The sequence below is a fragment of the Leuciscus leuciscus genome (genome assembly GCF_965113295.1).
Source record: "Leuciscus leuciscus genome assembly, chromosome: 17".
Classification (NCBI taxonomy): Eukaryota; Metazoa; Chordata; class Actinopteri; order Cypriniformes; family Leuciscidae; genus Leuciscus; species Leuciscus leuciscus.
This window is the reverse complement of record NC_138741.1, coordinates 11,268,858-11,291,856: the sequence shown is the minus strand read 5'-3', so window position 1 is coordinate 11,291,856 and position 22,999 is coordinate 11,268,858. Positions and strand designations below refer to the sequence as shown.

General features: G+C 37.9%; 1 protein-coding gene across 1 annotated transcript in view; it reads right to left on the bottom strand.

Moving 5' to 3' along the window:
- LOC309479309 (uncharacterized protein) overlaps positions 1 to 22,550 on the bottom strand; it is a 103,606-nt gene extending 81,056 nt beyond the window's left edge. Inside the window, exon 1 of the mRNA XM_082143374.1 lies at positions 22,012 to 22,550. Coding sequence (XP_081999500.1) covers positions 22,012 to 22,016 — 5 coding nt within the window. The 5' untranslated portion in view covers positions 22,017 to 22,550. The remainder of the gene's footprint in view (positions 1 to 22,011) is intronic.
- Between the last annotated feature and the right edge of the window lie 449 nt (positions 22,551 to 22,999).

Sequence of the window (22,999 nt, the reverse complement as noted above, 5' to 3'; positions counted from 1 at the left end):
CATTTAAATTGCACATAAGGTCGTTTTAATTGTGTTCCTACTCCAATAAAAAAAAAAAAGTCATATAAACATTTAAACGATGGCTGTTATAATAACTTTACATGACAGATATACATATACATTCAATGACTTTTCTGAGGTAAATGTAATATTAAGTGACATTGTTTACACGCTGTTTTATACTTGATATATTTCAGCAAGTTGTACTGTATCTTTCAATATACCTTCTGATGTTCAGTCATGTTCTTTTTGTGCTATAACTAGTAAAGCGAAGGAAATTATTAATTCACGCGCACTCTTTAAGAATCGATATCGGTTTATCAAAATGAGAATAGATTAAAATCAAGAAATTGATATTTTCAACCCAGCCCTTATACATTATAATATAATTGAATATAATTTTTTAGATGAAAATAGTGTTCCTTAATACAAACCTAGTTAGAGGTCACTGTGCTGCTACATTGTTCACAGCGAGAAAACTCTCAATTATCCTAATCCATCTCTCCATTTTTCTCTCCTCTTTTAAATGCAAAGTCCGGATTTTTCTGTTTGGCTACTTGTTTGCTTGTGTTTGTTCACAGCACACCTGTATGCTGTATTTTGTGCCAGCGTGGGGTAACAGACCAGAGGCACAGCTGCAGGGCTGTGCTGCAAGATAAAGGTGAGGTCCTGTGCACCGCGACAGTGGATATAATGCTGCTGACTCCATATAATAGCCTTGAATAGAGACAGCGAGAATAGATCTCTCTCGCTTTCCACTTAAAACACACACACACACACACACACACACACACACACACACACAGTAAATAATCACACTGCCTCACATAAAAATCGTAGTTTCTCTCACCAATGTTGGACAGAAAGAAGAAGAAACCCAAACACACACACTTTCACTCCACTGACTATTTTTCTTAATCAGTATTTTTGTCTTGTTTTCCAGTAAAAAAAAAAAAATCTACATATTATGGAAGCATGTTTCCACTTCTGATAGAAAAAAGAATAACTGTTTGTGACTATATACAATATATCTCACAGTGTAACTCAACTCAGTTACATTCGCAATTGCAAGATATTATTATCCAAGATATAATGTTATAAGATAATTGTAAGAATATAATTGTAAGATGCATATAATGTGACTTTATTTCTTATTTTATACTTCATCTCACAATAATGTTTTATTTTTTTTAGGCAAAAACATCCATTAAACATGATCGTGAGCAATTCTGAGTTTTTGATTAAGGAAGAAAATCTATCCACCAAACTTATTTTCAGGTAATATACCTTGAATTAAGTCTTATTATCTTGCACAATTACACAAATCTTGTTTTAAGGATGTTTATACTGGAAAACAAGACAAAAAGGCTGAAAATTACTTTTCGCGATGTTTACGCTCCACACTTCTGTGGAGTTTATATAACTCAATTCCAAACATGAGAAGGATACATAAAAAATGGTATAATTAAAATCACATGCCTAATTTCACATGGATGCAGCAAACAGAGGCATTGATGTATAACTTTGCTCTGGTCTTGTGCAGTATCTTTCAACATGATTCATCAGAATGAAGCAAGATCAGACCTCTGGAAGTGCTATATCCATTATAATTTAATCCCCCTGCCTTGACAGCCACGTCTGATACATGAAATAGCAATATGCAGTAATTCAGCACACGTCAAGCACAAGCGGCTATTATGAATCATGTAATGTTGTGTGTGGGTGTATGTTCACATGTATGCCACCAAACAGGTGATTTTTTTTAATAGCCCTTACTTTCTAAAATCGGTTAAACTCAACATTTTATTTAATTTTGTAAAGTGAGATTTAAAAGTCTCAGACTACTAGTAAAAATGTTATTTCATTTTGAATTTTTTATTTAGTATATGTTTTTATTACAAATTGTATTATTATCCTATGAATTTAAGTGAAAAGTTGAATTAAAACATTTACACAATTGGCATAAATTCTTACTATTTGGTTTGTCTCTTTTACTGTAATGAGATGATGTTTGTGTAAACCTGATGTTCTTCATGTTCTCAAGCATAATGCTAATAATGAAAAACACCATATTGTGCTTTAATGGAAACAAGAACATCTGTATAAAGAGTCACATGACTCATACATATACATATATATATATATATATATATATATATATATATATATATATATATATATATATATATATATATTGATATGATTATCATGATATAATTTCAGTCATAAATAAGTACTTTTGAACCCGAATGTTTTTGAGCAACACTAAGAAAGGACAGATTTCCTTTATGGCTACAACAATTTTTGCAATTGTTTGCAAAAATAAATTCACTTCATTAAATGTTGTCGTTATATGCATCATTGCATAGCCAGATGAATGCTGCTTAAACCTAAAGCAATAAAAACTATGTAGACTTTTGCAAAACGAGCCAATATCATAAAACTTATTTTTGCATGATATACGCTAAATATTGCTAAATAAGGGATTAAATATATATAACACTGCAGAGGTGATTCTCATCCAAAAATGTTTTTACACAAGTTATATCTCAAATAACAGAAAACACTTCATCTAACTGGCCACGATGTATAAATACTATCTATGTATCAGCTGCTCATTTAGTCAGCTATCCATCTGTTAGATCGTTACACACTTGATCTTTCCTCAAAAGCGTCATTTCTTATTCAGTTCCAACTTTCCGTGGCATGATATGAAACGGAACATGCGAGATGAACCAGAAAGACAGACATTTCTTCTTCTTCCTTTTTTCACATTTTTAACGTGACAGTTGCTCTTTGTGTTTGTGTTGGCTGAGCTACAGTGGAGCTGAGAAATGCAGTAGATACACAAAATTGTCCACTAGCCAGCCTGATGGGTAGTTCAGTTTGTTTCGAGAGAAAGAGTGGAAGACAACGCTCTCCTCGGTTGCACGACATCAGGAGTTTCCTCAACTCCTAATGTCCTCGTGGGATGCATTGCATTGATCACAAGATGTGCATGGCGTTACTGCTGCGGTTGTAGGATTTAATTAAAATAATTCAGTATTAATCAGGGTTTGTCCAGTAAAAAATTTAACAAAATAAATGTACTTGAAATTTAAATATAAATTAATTTAAATAACAATAATAGCATATTATTATTTTCGTTGGTTAATAGATTGGATTTCCTTCTCAAGTAAATATATCTGCTTTTAAGGATGGTTCGACATTTTACTGGAAAATACTAAAATTACATACACAACTCCTCAACATCCTTTTAACAGTAAGTGTACAGTATGTTGAGGTTCCATTCGATCTGAACCCTGGTGCTAGAAACATGCTGACCCTTGCCTTACAAACACCAAGCGTCACTGGGGTCATCACTCCTCATCACATACAGTATTACACTGGCCAAGGACAATATTATTCAGTTATTCAAACCCCCAGCTGCTAATGTAGACGCTGTGCTCACATGTTATTAATTAACTATGAAACAGGGGATCCAGGCAAGGCCATGGCAGGTTCTTCAATGTATCACAAATATATATTGTAACACCCATTCTTTGAGCTCATCATGTAAGTATTTGGTTTAAACATGGTGGCCAAAAACATGTTTTTAAAAGCGGTTCAATGCTCAAAAATCTCTCAAAAATGTCTAAGGGCAAGATAGAAATAGTCACAGGAAAAGTATTTGGCTTACTGAGCCGCCGCATAAAAACATGAAAGTTGAAATTCAATGACTGCAGTCTGCACCTTTGATATAACAGCTAACAGAATTTGGCTCCAAAAACCAACAGGACACGTGGAAATGATCTCATACGGTAAAGTTAAAGTGATAGTTTGTTTGCAAACTTGTATGTCTTTCTTTCTTCTGTGGAACCAAAAAAAAAAAAAAAAAGACATTCTGAAGAATGTACTGGTCACTCTTTTCTGTGCACTTACAATGAATAGGGACTGAAGCAATCAAGCTTCAAAAAGCACCATAACCTATAAATTAGGCCTATCATAAAAGTGATTCATTCGACTCTTGTGCAATAGATTCCAAGCCATACATTTCGAACAGATTTTTTTATATATATATATATATATATATATATATATATATATATATATATATATATATATATATATATATTTTTTTTTTTAACAGTCATTGGTGTGATTGGTTCTACGATCTACTTGGGCTTACGATGTTTTTTGGGAAATGCCACCCAGATCGTTTTTTGACAAAAAGAATGATTAATTCACAAATCAGAGTTCTCCCATAAACTGTTAACCCTTACATGCGTACTTTTTTTTTTTTAAAGAGATAGTGTTATGAAGTTTCTTAAGAACTGGTAAAATAATAATAATCACCGTGGGGCATCGATGAGAATGCACAAAACTCCTTTTAGTTGCTTTTATTTGATGGCTCAACATGTGGATCAATGTGTGTGGTTACTATAAAAGAATAACAACACTGCCATCAGTTAACTTACAAGTATGACAAACATCAAACATTAACACATTGATGCATATAACAAGCAGGTTTCACCAGGTTTAAAAGAGTTAAACAACAGATCTAAATCCTCAAGTGACCAATTGCAAGCAATGTAGATCAACATTCATATACATACAACAAACAATATTATTCATGGTTAAGATAAAAAAGGTACCCACCAAACAATCTGTACACATAATCATCATACATAAACAACAATATATATAGGCTATATATATGTATATATGAAATACAAACTATCAACTTACAGTTACAGGCTCAGTTCCTTCAGAACAGATAGTTCACCCAAAAATGTACAATTCTGTCACCATTTACTTACCATCAAGTTGTTCCTAACCTATATGAATTTCTTTCTTCTGATGAACACGAAAAGAAGATATTTTGAAGAATGTCGGTAACCAAAAAGTTGATGGGCCTCATTGACTTGCATTGTATTTCTTTTCTCCATACTATGAAAGTCAATGGGGTGCATCAACTGTTTGGATACCTATATTCTTCAAAATATCTTATTTTCGTGTTCATCAGAAGAAAGAAATTCATATAGGTTAGAAACAACTTGATGGTAAGTAAATGGTGACAGAATTGTACATGGGAATTGGAAAAACTTAAGGGTGAGTAAATGACTGAATTAAATGATGAATTTTCATTTTTGGGTGAACTAACCCTTTAAGGTGACCATTATTTTAGAATAGATCACCTTACTATTTCCATGGTGATATGTCAAGCTTGTAATGTGACATCACAGTAAGTGGCTGGTAAATTGGGAGAAGAATAGTGTAAACTTTATAGTTGCCAACACAATGCGTTTCTGATATGACTAAACTAAAACACGTTGTCAAATTATGTTTGAATTATTGCCACTTAGACATCATCAGTGTGTAGTGTTTCTAGTAGTTATGTGTATTTAAATGTCTGAAACATAAAATAAACATTATGCGGAAAACACTGAACAATTCTGATATATGACAAGTGCTGAGCAAGTCTCGTTTCGGCTCAGCGCCAGCCAAAGCACAAAAACGGATTTGAATTGATCAGTTCATCAGTTTGTTCAGAGTTGATCATGCGATGCACTGTTCTTCACAGTTGATCATGTGATGCACTGTTGTTCACAGTTGATCATGTGATGCACTGTTGTTCACAGTTGATCATGTGATGCACTGTTGTTCACAGTTGATCATGTGATGCACTGTTCTAATCACACCAGTGTGGTTATACGCTCCAAGGACCAGCCTAAAGTGATCACAACTGTGTGATAGTGCGTGTCAAAAAGGTTAAAGAGCAGTCACATTTTCCCTGAAATCAAGCCATTTGAATAGAAATCGACATTGGGAATTATGCGTGTAGAAGGAAAAGATTTTCCCACGCAGATTACACAAAACATTCAAGTTGTTCATGCAAATTCACGTGTTGACCAACAGATATCTGCTAGAAATTTTGCTAATGTGCCCACACCTTAATGGACAACCCAAATAGAACTAGGACATATTTTCAGTAAATAAAGTTAAAAATGTGTTTATTTTTCACACAATACTATCCCATGATTTTAGAAGACTTGAACTATGGTCCTTTTATGTCCATTATGAAGCTTGAAATAACCTCAGCAAATCAAAGAGAAGTCAAAGTAGTAATAATGCTATAGAAAAGGGAACCCAAAACACACAGAAAAAAAAGGTTAAAAAACATTTCCCCAATGTCACACACCAAAAACATACTGTCACATTTGGCTGTAGTGAGCACACGAACACTCATTTTTCAGAATTTCTTTTGTGTTCGGCAGAAGAAAGGAAGACAAACCGGTTCACAATGACATGAGGAGGAGTACATAATGACAGAAATAGGTTTTAGAACTTTTCATTTTAAAAGAGACAAAAAAGGTAGTGAACAAGCAAGACATTTTTGATTGGAATGTTTGGAGATAATGCAGTGTAATGCCAAAGAAATGCTGAATTTAATGAGTTGGATCACCTTGAAACCGCACGTAACAGCTCTCTATGGTGGCAAACTGTCCAAATGATACTCAGGTGAGGTGATTAGAACGGTCCGCCTCTGCTGATGAGTGTTTTACGGGTCTCTGTTTTCAGGGAGTGCTGTAAACTCCTCTGAAGTGGTCATTTATCTCATTTTTAAAAACACATTCATTTTCGCTCCAAATGGTGCTTTAGCACGTCAGGTCACACCAACCTCGATTTTTTTTTCTTTTTTCTGTCAGTTTTCTCAGTAAACATCATTAAACGCACCAGACGGCTGGTTACGAGCATATCTAGCACTGGTTCTGCTCGAAACAATCACATATTTTTAATTATATGTTATTATATTTTTATATAGTATATTTTTAATTACGTAATTACAAAATCCCGAAACAACAATTGAAAGGTACTAATCCAAGTCTGACTCAGGGATAATTGGAAGGACGCCGTAACCATCTGTGTCTTATACCTGTGCGGAAAACCGTATCGCAGCTGGAAACACTACAGCAAAAATATCAAACCTTATTCTTTCAAAATACCAGATTTCCCTTCCTCTCTTTGCACCTGCAGTAATTGCACCACAATGGAGGTACTGTACGTAGCACAACATTTTGCTGTACAAATAAATAAATAAAGGTAAACAGCAGCTTTCAGCTCGTTTTTTCCCTCCTGCTTTTTCTCAGTACATGCGCAAGTAATGAGGGGCTACCTGTAATTACATCCAGCTGCTGTCTTCCCTGACGAACGCTAATTGCCAATAATGATTTTGGAGTGCTGTAAAATTCGCAGGTTGGGCTCTGGCATCGTGGTGGGGAGCCCTTTTACCACTGAGAAACAACGCTAATCTCAGCCGCTGACTTATCGAGAATCTGCACTCACCTGTTTGCCATCACTTTCATGAGCTGATAACTGGTTTATTGAAGTCATAATGCACAGGTGGGGGTTTAAAGTCCCATTCGGACGTGAGGCATTGTGAAAGCTTCAGCATGGGGTGGGAAAAAGCTGGGATTAGCTGGGATGATAGCGGAGGACACTAATGAGATGTCTGTAATTAAAAGGCAACTGTAACTGGTAATTAATAAATTGTTGTGTTGAAAGGGTGTGTGGTAACACTCCGTAAGCATGGTTGGGTACATTCGGATGAGTCTAACACACAGAGGAGAGGAAAAAACACATCTCGATTTGTAGAGCGTAAGGCTTTTAGGAATCTGGCAATATTTGAGTTGTTGTTTAGTTAAAATTTACACCGAAAAAACAAGTTGGTACAGAACTTGACTAGCGGTACGACAGCTCATAACAGCACCAATTGGCACTCTTTGCTCAGAGGATTTGGAATAACTAGCCTAGTCCATGGAATGACATCTTGACTACTGCAACTGCCTTTTCATTGGCCTACCCACAAAAACCGTCGCCAGATTACAATACATCCAAAATTAAGCAGCAAGAGTTCTCACAAAAACAAAAACGGTTTGCTCATATCACTCTCATCCAATCTTGACTTAAAAAAACTGAACTCCCTATTATGCTTTTTCAAATATTACCTTTCATGCAGTGTGTAATATAGCTCTTTGTAAATATAGAAGGTCTGCAAAGTTTTAAAGATCAAAGTGCATGACAAATAAGGTTATTGTCTCCTGTGCTGTAGAAACAAGTCGTCGGCAATTCCAGACTAACTTCCTGTCACAAACCTACGTAATAACAACGTAACAAATTTGCATAATGCCTTTGCAAACAATGTCTACTTTAACCCGCCCTCAAACACTGTAGTTGTAGCCGAGGCCTGGGAGGTTTGATTCGTGATGTCGACATGTGGAGATGGACGAGCGCTGGAATTGATACGGAAAAAACGACACCATAGTTCCTTTTCGTATCAGTGTGTATCAGGCACCGAGGAAGCCTCCAGAGCTGAAATTCAGATATGGTAACAGGCGTTTCATTTCCTACACATGCTGTCAGCGGTAGACAATATTTACAAACCAACACTTGTTCAAACAAGGGACTATGCTAAATTTGCCGTTACTTGTCACCTAATATGGCATTTTTTAACGATTTAATTATTTTTCTATTTAAATGTAATGTTTATCTATTCAAACTTAAATTCAAACTTATGACTACCACATTGGTGGCAGAGTTTCTAAAATTGCTCATGTAATATTTAGTTCGACCATCAACATTTTCAGAAGGTTAAGAATCTCATTTCACCTCAAATTTCAGGCCCTATTTTGTAGCCCATTCATGCAAGGGGTCAGTCACTTTCCTTTTATTTGACCTCCCTTATAAAACTGCCATTACAAGAATTTAAAAGCTCATTTACTATTATTCCAGTCTGTCTCATTCCAATGCCCTTGTGACATGAGACACCCAGTGGGAGAAAATATCTCTGAACAGCTTTCATCTTTATCTGCTGCTCTATTGATAATTCTCTTCAGAGCTTTTGCTCATTGGCGAGATAAAAATAAGCACATAATACTGTGCTGTACGTGTCAAAGGTCTGGTTATAAGAAACCTTGTAGAATTTATGAAGGCCTCCTTGCCGCTATACTAAATTCTAACTAAACTAAGTTCTAACTAAAATTCTTTGCAAAAGTTAATCCAGTTTTCCTAACTGTGCAACATTACAAAGTCCAGCACCATAAAAGTGGTATTACCAAGGGTGTAAAAAATGCTATAGTAAAGCTTCAATGGGGGCCATGCAAGAGACAAGGAACAAGTAATTTATTATTAGGGAAAATTAGCTTAAGATATATTATTAATAATAAGTAATTTCCCATCAATTTCTTAACCCAGTCATTCTAAATAGCACTCGCATACTGAACATCTGCCACAGGTACTGTCAAAATCATACTTTAAAGATCTAGCTAACAAAAAAGCTGCTATTTAATTGCACTTAATTTTTTTTTGAACTGCAGCAATAACTAATGAAATCAGGAGAACGAAGATATTCTTATTAAAAGTAACTTTGATGAACACATTTTGTAAAGTGACCCATTTAATCCTAATTTTCTTATTTTCCCAAAGATGGAAGTTGTACGAGAGACCAGATGTTAAACTTAAATTATTATTAATATATTAATACGGCATTTTAATACAACATATCATTACAAAAGGAAATGCGTCAGAGACCTTGGAAATATGTACTTCTGAAGATCTTTTTTTCTTGCAAAATTACCTACAGTTATTAAAATTTAATAGTAATTGCGTAAAAGACCAAAACAAATTCCTCAAAATATACAAGTATAATAATAATACCTTAAAATTCATGGACAATAAGAAAAAGGAAGTATATAAATATAAATGTCACTCAACAAGAAGGATCTAGAACAAGTGATGTCACCGATATGAAAAAAACTTTAATAATGTGTATCTCACGCTAGTCACACATCAACCCACACTGACTTTTATGAACGTATGATGTTTAAGTCGGTGGACCTTTGAACATGAGGGGCTGTGGGAACCATTTAAAATAACACCCAGTAAAGTAAGTTATCTTATCTACTCCACCATGCATTTCAAAGGTTTACATGTTTATTGTTGTGTGCCCAGAGAGCAGTAAACTGCGTGGGCTTGTGTGTTTATAGAGGAATAATTGCAATTGTACAAGCGCAACTGCCGCCTTTACTATCATATCAAACATTCCTCAGTGCCTATGCTTATCACTTTTGGCCTCTTTCCACTTATAAATATGACAGTTTTATCAAAAGCTAGTATGTTTTAGATCTATTGCAAAAGATACAAGTGATCTATACTGTGAAAAGTGTAATAGAAACGCTTTGAGGTGTGTTTTAGAAAAAAAGAGCGAGAAAGAGATACTTGTCAAATTTGACATTCAGGGCAAGGAAGAAGGGTTTATCAAAAAAAGAGGGATGTAAACTATGTACATAAACAAGGAGGGCAGACTTAACTTACCAATTTTAATACTGACCATTTTAATGACAATTAATTCAGTTTACTTTCATAGTTTATCTCATTGCTAGTGAACCATTATAAATGGTTAAATTCGGCGAAATGCAATACATAGCCGATGGTCTTATAATTCTACACGCTGTCCAAATAACATATCCTTCCTCATCCGAACAGCGGTTCTCTTTCCTCATTTCCAACCTGCTTGGAGACTCAAGTGAAACGGCCTTGGAATCTGAATCTTGGCAGGCTCTCAGGAAATTAAATTTAATATGGGGATGTGCACAGTGGGGAAAAAAACATCAGTGGTAATTGGAACGGAAGGATCTGGGTGGGGTGGTGGGGGTTTGTAGAAATTGAGATGTTGTCACCCAGTCGTCCCTATCATCACCAGGGCACTGAGGAAAAGCAATTAGGGAGTCAGGGGAGGATGTCAGGGATTTCTACGCAATCCAAAGGAGCAGAACGCAGGGCGACCAGGGGGCCGCGACTGTTAGTGGGGTGCGGAGTAATTGGGGCTGGGGGTGACAGATTGAAATCATTAAGGCTTCGTGTTTGTTTAACTGTGCTTTTGCGTTTAATGAGTAGACCTGCCTATTAATTTCCACTGTAAATCAAGATTCCTCGCCTCCATGATCGCACTGGCAGAATTGCTTGCGTAAAAAAACATAATTGATCCTTAATACGGTTAGAGCTGTTAGGGATCAAATGCGTTTATGGGAATCTTGGACGTGCCGTACTGGTCCTGTTACAATGCGAACATTACAATAGGCCTAATGGTGGAGTCGTGGGCCGCTATGTGCCGGTTTTCAAGGACATCCCCTGGCACAAAACAATGAGATTAATACCAGTCTTTCTCTTGTTCTAATGAAGGCGTGCAGAGAAAAAAAGAGAAAAAACGGGCCAGCTCTGATTGATGCGGAGAGCTATGGAAAATGAAAAACTTCCGACAATTTGAGGGTGAACACATTTGGAGGCCATTCATCAGTCCCTTTTTCCCCGTGTCCAATAAAGTTGGCCATATCTCTCCATGGCGCTGGCCTCAACCATCATGGTCTGAATCAGATGGTAGATTACGTTCTACTGAAAACCATCGTCCCAGAGGCTCTCCGCTCCCGCCATCGAGAAAGAAGAGAAAAGAGGGGGAAAAGAGGGGAGTGAAAATGACTGTGGCTCGGTAGGGGGGCCCATGCTAATGAACAGGTGGTGTGGGAGAGGGAAGGTTAAGCCCGTTCGGGTGGGTGTCTCTGGAACCCCGTGCTGCGTGGACAGATGTGCGGACGGGCGCTCCTCATCCCCCGCCTGTTCTGCCAAGCCAGTAGCCTGTGTTCAAAATGCTCTCATTTATCCCTCTTTGTTCTTTGTTATTTTTGGACTGGCTCACGGGCAGCCAAATTGTGTCTCTCTGAGGAAAATCACGTCTTCTCCTTTCTATCGCATTTGTTCTCCTCCATGTGTATTGTAGAACAATGTTGCAGAATTCTGCATGACACTTGGCTCAAAGTGACAATGGTGTAAAAATGTGTATAAAGAGCCCAATATGGGCTTTTGTTCCCATTACCAGGAAGCTTAGAAAGCCACGCACAGCACAATAGTGTTGAAAACGAGGGCTGTCACGTGAAGACTTTTGACCTCGCGGATGAGAACAGGAAGTGGGCGCTAAACTGAAGCTGCTAAACCTGCTAGGGTTGGGTCACAATGGTCGACTAGAGGATTAGCAAGATCTAGGGCCAGATTTACTAACAGCTTGCACCAGCACAAACCCTCTTTTGGCGTTAAAAAACTACTGTCAGGATTTACTAAAGACTCACAGTGAAAAATTTGCGTTGAAAAGGCATGGACAGCAATTTTAGGAGCTGACCTTATTGCATATGCATTTGTAGGAGTTTCCCTTTCAGAAGCTAAATTTATGGGAGGAGAGTATTTGCATGAATCACGCAATGTGATTTACAAAGGTTTGTGTTGGTCAATTTACTTGTATTTGTGTCATTAAATACCGGCCCAAAAAATAATGTCTTAAACCAGATGACAATTTGTGCAGCTCTTGGTAGATTGCGTTTGTCATTATGAAAATTATCCGGCTGCTTCTGTGTTCTTTAAGTTGCGCGTCGTCAGTAGATCACGCGCAGAATTTTCCACTGCATCTCAGTTTTTTTTTTTATCATCCAGCCACAAGTGATGCATTTTTGAGAAGCTATGTCAAGTTAAAGTCGGCATGAAATGGAAATCTTTTCTCCCATTTCTCACTTATTGTGAATAGGGATGTGCACATCGACTAATTTGAAAGTCGTTTAAACTGAAGTTTTTTTAACCGACTAGTCGACTAGTCTATAAGTAAGAAACCCTCTAAAGACTTGTGTATATGATCCATTTGAGCACTTAATCTATGAATCAAACAGTAAAATCCCATTTTAAATGTCGCTAAACGTCACACTTGGTGAATGAAGCTCATTCTGATTCTGATGCTCAGTTATCTTTCAGAGGTGAAGTGAATATGCGATGGGCATTTGCTTGCTTCGACTATCACACCCACGTGCATGTGCTGAATATGGTTAAGTATGGCTCTAGTGGAATTATGCCAGTTTGAAATGGCACAGCTTACATAAAACTTTTCTTTTTTATTTCTAATTAAAAATACTCCCGCACCTTGTTTGTCTTTCGAGCGTTCATTTCTGTGCTCTCCGTGACTGACACGAAGAAAATGCATCTGAGGTCAAATAAAAAGATTAGGCCCAACCTCTTAAGGTATTATTTTTCCAAGCTTTTTATTTTAATGTGCCATTTAAAATGCTTTTTAAATATGGAATGTTGGTGTTAATTGCTCAAATCTCATGTGAGTGCACATCCAGCATATTATGGTCCTGTCCTCGATTATTTATATCATCCTCATCTGATCATTTATGCACTTCATGATTCCATAAAAACAATAAGAATTGTCCATTTTGTTTTCTTGGTCACTTTAAAAATAGTCCAACTTTTAATAACTTATTTTGTTATTCCATTGCACTCTCTCTAGCGGTTTTTAAATGCAAGAACGTTAAAAAGAAACATGTCCATTCAGGGCCAGGTAAACCCGAAACTGGACTAATCATACAGGCTTCTTTAAATGAAAATTTCACTCAAAAAATGGAAATTCTGTCATCATTTAGTAACAAAAAAGACAAAATATTTTGTGTCCATACATTGAAAGTCAGTAGGGTCCAATGGTGCTTTGGTAAATGGACAAAAATAGGCCTAGTTCTTCAAATAGAATTCTTCAAAATATCTTACTCAGAATGAGACTGGGAAAATAATGACAGAATGTTCAAATTTGGATGCAATATCCCTTCAAGGCCAGATAGTCATCTAGTCATTCAGGCAACCCACCAACTAGTCTTGCATATAGCATATTGTAGTTTTGCATATAAACGGATCAGTGTTGGACAGTTAGAAGCTCCAGCAGGTGTCACTTCAAATATATTCAGTCTCTCAGTTGTGATTGATTAATCAAAACGCTAAAGTACTGTGGTAAAGTGGCGGTTGCCTCAACTGCGGAAAAAACAACAACTGTCTAAACGATGAGAGATACCGTGATCAGATGGGGAATCAGACAGTGCGAGTGTGAGTCAGGGTGGAAATCACCTGCTCATTGTTGTCTCTTAAGCTGCCTGAACTCTGCACCTGCCACCACGACGGAGGAGGAAAAATCAGTTAACAGAGTTACAACTCCTCTCAGATGCTCCCACCACTGCTCCTCACATTACCCTCTGAGTCAGGCTACTGGCCCAGGCCTGAGAGTTTCATTTTGACGCACACATGAAAAGGAGTCCGAAACCCCCGCTCGCCACAACAAGCTGAGCAAATGACAACTCGTACTTGTGTCGCACAATACGCCGCCGCACAAAAAGCAAAAAAAAAAAAAAAAGCGTACAACCGAAAACTGCTGTCGCCGTTTTTTGGCGAGCGCAGGCAAGGCTGGAGGTCAGTGGGGATTTTTGGAAGTTTTTTTTCTGTCGCCTGACACCCACTCAGCATGCCCGTTCTTTGAGCGAGGCGGCACGGCCACCTGCTTGCATTGTGGCCGGCAGCTTTGGAGCGCGGCAGGGGGGCCTGCAGGGACGGCCGAGCACGCAACATGTTCCGGCGAGTTTGTTTGGAAACCGGCGGGCTGGGCCAGCGCTGATCAGGGGGAGGACAGAGCCAAGCACAGCTGACAGACACGACACGCCCACTCTCTCACTCACAGTCACTCTCTCACCACCGGCTGTCTCGTTCTACATCAGCTTTTTTTTTCTCCCCCATGCGCTCCCTTCCTCCCTGCAGGGGTCTGAAATCACACTTTAATTGCCCATTCTTCGCCGTCTGACCGTCACCGCTTGTTTTTTTGTGTCCCACAGGTGTGATGTCATCACTAATGGCCCAGGCAGAGTGCAGGTGAATCGTTATGGTCTCATTATCTTTGTGGTTTAACTGACAAGAGTGGCCCACCTGAACAAGTCTCTGTACTCCCCTATGACTAATTTACAGTCAGCTATATATTACCGTGCCACTGGTAAATGGTCCGCGGCGGGAGCGGCATGACCAGATATTCAAAAACAGCTCTCATGCGCCACAGTGTCACATAATTACGATAGTATTAGTGATGCGTCTCATTTTGATAATTTTTTGAACATGTAGTTATCTTGTTCCAGATGTCCATGAGGAGAGGTTTTTCTTATTTATAAAGCACTTATCCACGCATAATTCAAATATGAATGGGAGGATATACCTGCACTTCTAAACAACATTTTAAGGCCTTGTCCACATTAATTCGTTGTCATTTGAAAACGCATTTTATTTTTCTCTCCTTTTGGCCTTCTGTCCACACTGAGACAGCGTTTTTGAAAACGCTTTCCCAAGTAGATAAATTTGAAAACGTAGTTTTCGCGTTGTAGTGTGGACTGTGAAAACGGAGGTATTTGAAAACAATGACGCATGTTTAGTCATGTGAGGCATATTGAACCGATAGATGTGTATGTTTATAGTGCTATTGTGCCTGTTACAATATGTGCCATTCACTTTCACGCTGTTGCTAAAGATATGTTACTTTGTACACTCTTCATATCACAGTCCTGCAAAGATAACAGAAACATGTGAGCTGTTGCGTTTTAGACCATAGATATAATGGTGACTGACTGCGACCTGGAAGCATCAATGAATGGAAATAATCCTGCCAGAAGAATAGCATGCGCAGTAAGGTGAATTTAGTGTTTTCCGACGTTTCAATGTGGTTGAGAAACTTTTGGAAAACACTAGTGTGGACAGAGAGCGTTTTGAAACGATACCAGTTTTGAAATGTATCCGGATTAATGTAGATGTAGCCTAAGGCACTAACCATATGAAGCCTTCTAAAAACAGTTATTTTAGTATTACTGACATACTATTTTAGTTTATTAATATTTCATTTACAGATAAGGCGACTACATTGTAACAAACTTGGATGGCGGACAGAGAAATTAGTATAAATTATACAATTTATTACTTATATTTCATTCAATCAGGAAAGATATTGATAAAGCAGTTCATTCTAATTAAATAAAATGTTTAATTTTACCTAATTTTAGTGTGAGCTATGTATTTTTATCTTATTAGCTTAGCAACATGCTAACATCAAACTTGAATCAATTGTGAGTTGAGTCTTCCTGCTGAAAAACCTAAGCTGGCTTGATGGTCTCCAAGCCTGTCGGGTTGGTCTTTCAAATGTGTTTTGAGCTTAGCACCGACTTGGCAAGACTAGCTAAAAGCCAGTTGTCCAGGCTGCAGACCAGTTAAGACAGTAAGCTGGTTTTGCTGGTTTTAGCTTTTCTAGTTGGTCTCCAGTCAGCCAAGCTAGAGTTTAGCTGGGTGGCTAGCTGGTTTCCTAGCCTGAATAGCTGAAAAATAAGTGAAACCCCCTTAAAACCAGCCAAACAGACCAGACTGATCAGAGATTTGTGAGGCATGCATGTTGCTTCATGGTGAAGGAAAGCAAACACCTCATACAGATTTTCTGATGTTTGAAAAGACAAGCTGACGTTGCATCTGATCTCCAGTCACAACCTTGAAATGGAAACTTTCCATCCTGCATTATGTAAAGAGTGACATTCAAACCATCACTCTTCAAATGTCACTGCAGATGCCCCCTGATAAACATTGTCAACATTGTCAGTGCAGGTATTTATGATACATCATTGTCTCTTGTCATATCAGTCACTCTTTGTCATTTCTCAGCACGTTCAGGCAATGCTTTTAAATGCCACCTGATTCCACCCACGTTAAAGTTGTGATTTCTCTCACCATAACAATCAGTACGCAAACATGCATATCTATTATACATATAGACTGTACAGTCATTTTGAGAATCAAACCTGGTGCTGTAAGGACAGTAGCTTATAGGACAGTGAAATGAGAGAGTGAGAGAGATTAGAGAAAGCCCTCTGGGGTAAAACACCTGGCCAGCAGAGGCACGGGCCAGAAGAGATGAAAGAGTGTGAGAGCAGCTTTTTGATACTCCTCTTCAAAGCCGTAACAGAAGAGAAAGTCTCCCGGAAGACTGCTCTCACCTGCTATATCTGGCGCAGCAGGCTTCCGGAGTGTTCTGCACCACACAACTTTTTTTTTTCTTTTTTTTTTCGTGTAGAGCGAGGTCTTCCTCTTCCTCTGCTTTTTCTTTCTCTTTTTCCTCCACAGCAAGGGAAAACACCCTTTTTTTCTGCTTTTCAAATGAATGCTTAAAATAGTGTGAGCACTCGAGGTATACAAGACAGTCACACTACAGAGCTCTTTTTCTAAATTTCTAAAAAGACAGGAGCACTTTCTAGGAGCACTTTTGTCAAATAGAATTTTATTTTTAAAATGCATCTCTCTCTACGTGTTTTAGGCCCTGTTTACACCTGGTATTAAGATGTGATTTGGTCGATCGGATCACAAGTTGACGAGGGAGACACATTCCCGTTTACACCTGGTGTTTTAATCCATCTCTTTTGTTTTCTGTCTGTTTTCTGTAAAATTCCTGATTTTATCGAGGGGAGGGTCTATGGGTGGGTAAATGTATGGGCTTTTCAAATAAGCTAGACCAATTTACATATATAAACACGTCTGGAGAAGACGGAAAAACGTACGTAGATCAGTAGCTAGATGTGTGCTAGAAATCAGGAATGGTAAGAGAGCATTGTACTTGGTACGTTTTTCATCCTCAAACCAAACTTGGGTCTTCAGCAGACAAAGTTTAAATCCCGTCTGGCTAGCAAATTTCCCGTAATGTTTACGTATTAGGTCAGTAGGCGGAAAGTAGGTGGTATTTTGTGGCTGTTTGAGCGCATTCAACCACATGAGCATTTACACTATGAAAGCAATTCGGTCTAATGCGTTTGACTACCTCTGGAAATGGTTGAAAGTGGACAAGCTCAAAACGTTTTAGACCCCGTTAACATCTGTATTCATAATCATCCACTAGTGATCGGACTGACAAAAACGCATCTAAATACCAGGTGTAAACAGGGCCTTAAGGATGCAGTAGACTACCAGTAGACTTATACTCGCATTTAACAATAATTTACAAAATAATCATTTTATTATAGGGGCTAATTAAATGACATTTATTAGTCGGCATATCCTGTAATTTGATTTGAAGCAATGTCCAATCAAGTTTAAAAATACCTCATATTAAGGAAAATTATATACTTAGAATATATAATATATTTCCAGAATATTACATTTAATTAGTTCAACTTTTAGTATTAATTAGTATCTTTTTATAACTAAACAAAACAACACTGTGGGATGTATAAAATAGAAACTTGACAAGCACATTCTTTGATACTTTTCCCATCTTATCTTCACTCCCTACTTTCTCTGAACCCCAAAATACCAATAATAACAACATGATTCTCCCCCTCCAAACCTGAAACACGGCACAAAAAACATTTGCACACACGACCCAAGCTTGTTAAACACTGAATCTACTTTTGTGTCTCACAAGTGATAAAGCTTTAAAACAGCGGGGGGTGTGCGGGGAAATGGAGGTAACATCTATTATTGCTTTTTTTCTTTCCTTTTCTCCCCCGTTTGTAAGCCTGTGAGGCAAGCCAATTATTGCACAATCTCACTTTTTTATTGTTCCCAGCTGCTGAAATGATTTCTAAATGTCAGTAAGATGCAACATTTCCTGTGGAGTTACTGACAGTAATCACTTCCCCTCCCAGCGTTGCAGTCTTTAATATGAATACACTACAGAGCAGCCCGCCCTCTACACTTTACACAAGGCCTTCTCCATTTTCTTTATTGGATTCCTCTCTCTCTAAACCCAATCACGCTAAACACACACACTGCATCATTTTCTCATTGAGTGACTGCACCTCCTGGCACATTCTGTAATAATAAAGCTTCCTGTCTAGATCTGTTTCTACACTACAGTTGTGTTCGGCGAGACCCCGTATCATGGCGGGGGGGCTCTTAGGATTGATTACAGCCTTTTGCTGATGGACGCCTACTCTTTGTAATTCCTTTATTTAGTTGTCATCAAAAAAGTTGGACATAAAAGCGAAGTTATCGAGCATTCATGAAGTTGTAAGTTAATTGGTGAAAAGGCAGCCCTATGATGGATGCAAACGTCGTTGTACATGTAATACAGTGGTTGGTTGTCTCCGGCACCAGTGCGGTCTGGGAATGTGCCCAGCGGATGGAAGTGGGAAAGTGGAGGAAGAATTATTTTAGTGAGACACCGGTGCCTAGGTAACAAGACCAAGAGAGACAGACAAAGAAAGAGAGGTTATAGTGCTCCTTTATAAAGCTAAAACATTAAGTCTAAAAAATTTTTTTTTAAATGATATCAATTGCTCACTCTCTGTTTTTTCCCCCCCTAAAATATATAAAAGTGCAATTCATGATGAGTGATGACCTAATTAAACTTATTCTATGATAAGCATGTTTTTAATTTCTGAATTAAAATTAATTTGATGTATAACTACATTTTTTAAGAACTTAAGAACTTTGTATGTGTTTCACACTAGATTTTTTATATGTTCTCTTATCTTTATCATGGACACTCTAATCATTGTCACAAATGTCACTGATTGACCCTCTTATCATTCCAAACCAGTGACTCACCATCTTCCGTAGAACACAAAGGTTAATTTTTGAAGAATATATTGGCCACTCTTTTTAATTTCATGAGGTTAATACTTTTTCTTATGCTTCAAAGATAATGAAAAAGCACCATAAAATATCATAAAAGAACTCAATCAAACTTAAAATTTAAGTTATCTTTTGTGTTCAAAATAATAAAGAAAGTCAAACATAAACGATAAACAATAATAGAATTAGCTTTTTTGGCATATTCCTTTAAATGCCATGTTAATTCCTTGAGAAAAAAAAATCTGAAGCTTTTGCATACGGTAAAGTACGTCCTTAAATAACACGGAGATCAAATTTATTCCATCAAAGCAGACATATTGACAAATATCCAAGCGTCAGACAAATAGAGGATGTTTATCCGGGATAAGAAACAAGACGTCTTACAAGAGACACAGCTGTCACTTACCGGGGAACCAAACACATGCGCGCACACACATAAACAGACAAACAGGCGCGTAACCTTAGCGAGAGGTTGAGGATGTCTAACTAGGGCTGGGTATGCAAACAAACATTCCTGCGATTTTCTGCCTTTGTGCTGGTACCTTGTTAGTAAGGGTGATCATAAAGAGCTTGCAGGGCTGTTTGATCTGGCGAACACATAATACTCTTGCCATTTTCTCTCCCCATTTCACACCCACATGTGGCATAAAGAGAATTATTCATTGTTTTCCACCGAGCAACAAAGGTCTGGCAGCTCAAAGAGCATCTGCCTTCAACGTAGTTCGTTTGCTGCTCGTCTGGATCCACAGCCATTGAGGGTTTACGGCTGAAGTGCGTGATTTTTTTAATATCCCAGATTAATATGTAAATATAAGTAAGCCATTTATAAAAGGTCGATTTCCCCCCCAAAAAAACACTTCAGCTCTGTGCTACTACTAAAACAAAACAAAATACTTTTGTTTGACTAGCCCAAAAACAACATTCGTTCAAACAAATGATGTGAGTTTGTGGGCGGGGCTATTTGTTTGGCCAACCAATGGTACTAGACAGTGGATTGTTTGGGAAACCTGTTCGAAAACAGTTTTTGTGTTTGAAGTTCCATTTAGTACATAAAATACACACTTCAACTTTAAAGGGGTCATATAATGGTACATGCACTTTTACAAGCTGATTGTACTGAAATGTGTGTTGGCAGTGCCTGTACACAACCATTATAAAATTATAAAAATCCATCCAGTGTTTTTTTTTTAAATCTTCTTACATGTTTCCTCCCATCTCAAATCAAGCTGTTCGATTTTGTGACGTCACAAAATCGACGCCCCTCCCACGATGGTTGATTGACAGGAGCGTTTCATCACAGACCCGCCCTCGCGCCCTCATGAGCGAGCTGTCAATCATAGCCCGCGCGGACCGGCGCGTCAGCTGGAGCACTGAGTAGAATGGCGTCTAAGCGATTGTGGTGTTCTGTTCTTCGGTGCAATAACGAACACAGCAGTCATGTTGATGTTCCTAAATCCGTACAGCTGAAGACGCAGTGGCTGAGTTTGTTTTCGAAGGGAATATTCCAACGCATTCTCATCCTAGGGCGTCATATATTGACGCTTTTGACATTTCGTCTACATCAAACGCACATGGCACCCTTTAGCGTCAATATGAGACGCACAGAGCTTTGTTCGGTTATGGGTAGGTTTAGGTCTGGGGTAGGGTTAGGGTTAGACCGCTAGGAGGCGCCTTCTGGCCCATATCTATCTGCGTCTCATATTGACGCTAAAGGGTGCCATGTGCGTTTGATGTAGACGAAATGTCAAAAGCGTCAGTATATGACGACTTGGGATGAGATCGGGCTCAATATTCCCCACGATCAACGTCAATGCTTTCAAGTTTGCGCAAATCATTTCACCAGACTGCTTTACAAACGAGGATCAGTAAAAAGCTGGTTATTTGCTAAGAAGCTGCTCCTGAAAAAAGGATCAGTACCAACTATTCGTGTTCCTGCTGCACCTCCAGAAGAACTGAAGTGAGTGTAACGTTTTATTGACCTTTATATTAATCTTTATATTAATCTTTGCAAATCGCTTGCACGCTTCACGATGAATGCGGCTATTTTTACACTCAGGGTACATTACGGCATGTTTTCTATGCATGACGTTCTCAATATAATTCATAATCCCATGTTTATAATGAACAACGCGTTATGGTTATTGTGTTATTGTGTTACAAACGGTGTACGCACAGAACGGAGGGGCGGGGTGAGAAAAGCTCATTATCATTTAAAGACACATGCACTTCAACGGCGTGCTGAAAACAGAGCTGTTTTTGACCAGGTAAAATTAGAGTTTTCTTACAATATTAATGAGAATTTTTAATTAAAGTATATTACAAACTTTTAATTTAGACCCTAAAGAATCATATTAGCTTGTACAAAAATGACTTTAAGAAAGAAAGTGAAATTAATTTTTTGGTTTACATTTCAGGGCTTTTTAACCACAATAAACACAGCAGTCAATACATGTGAGTCACTACTACAGTTTTTACAGTCTCTTAAAATACTAGGTGGTTCTTTCATTTTTGTTTTAGAATGGAAAGTCTCACCTCATTGTTTTTGTAAAGTATTTCTCCTGAAACCGTTCCCGCTTCACCACTTCCTTGTTATTTTTGAGAGGTTTTCAGACTGAATGCCCCAGGATCACTGTCTTTGTATTTGTTTCTGCTTGTTAACATTCTGTTTGTTGAACCTCATGATTTGTTAATCGTTTGTGTCAGGGTACAAGACGATGACATTAATAATTACAGCAAATACATCTTGATGTCTAACAAGGGACATTTCCGATATGAAACACCCCCCAAAAAGTCCCCCATCTTGTCTGAGTCACCTTCAGACTAACTCATAAAAAAGATGTCAAAATATCAGGGGATTTCTCATGACAATGATTTGAAGCATAATAATTAAAATCTTGAAAATCTGGTTTATCCATTCAGACATTTAGGGATCACTCTCTGTACCCTGAATATCAAGTGTAAGCCAAAGACAGGCCGTGACTTGTGCCAAGCCTCATCACTAAAAGTCACACAATCATTACAATACACACCTTGAGTTCTGTCTAGACGAGTGTACCCGCTCTGACTGTGAGCGTCTGGCTTTGACTTGGATGCTGGATGTCTCTGGTCGTTCTTTGCAAGCAGGGTGAGTGCACTGGCCATAACCCTTCACACAGGCACACTTAGCTCTGCTCACTGCCAGACTCACACCAGCAATCCCATTAGCCAGAGACAGATGATAGTGTTCAAATCAACAATGAGGCAGAATAGCTCCGGTCTCACCATCACTGTGTGATGTTATTGCTTTTATTTGAAGAATGATGGTTATTTGGCTGTCTAAGTTTCCAATTTTTTATTACGTACCCCCACATTCCCCATTGAGGTGCCCTTAACCGATACCAAATACGTCCAGAAATATGTTCCTTTGGACTTATTACATTTGTATTGTTTAGCATTATTACTAATATTACTAAAATTGTCTTAATGATAATAAGAAATAATAATAAGAAATTAACTTTCAAGATTTTTTGTCTTTATCATT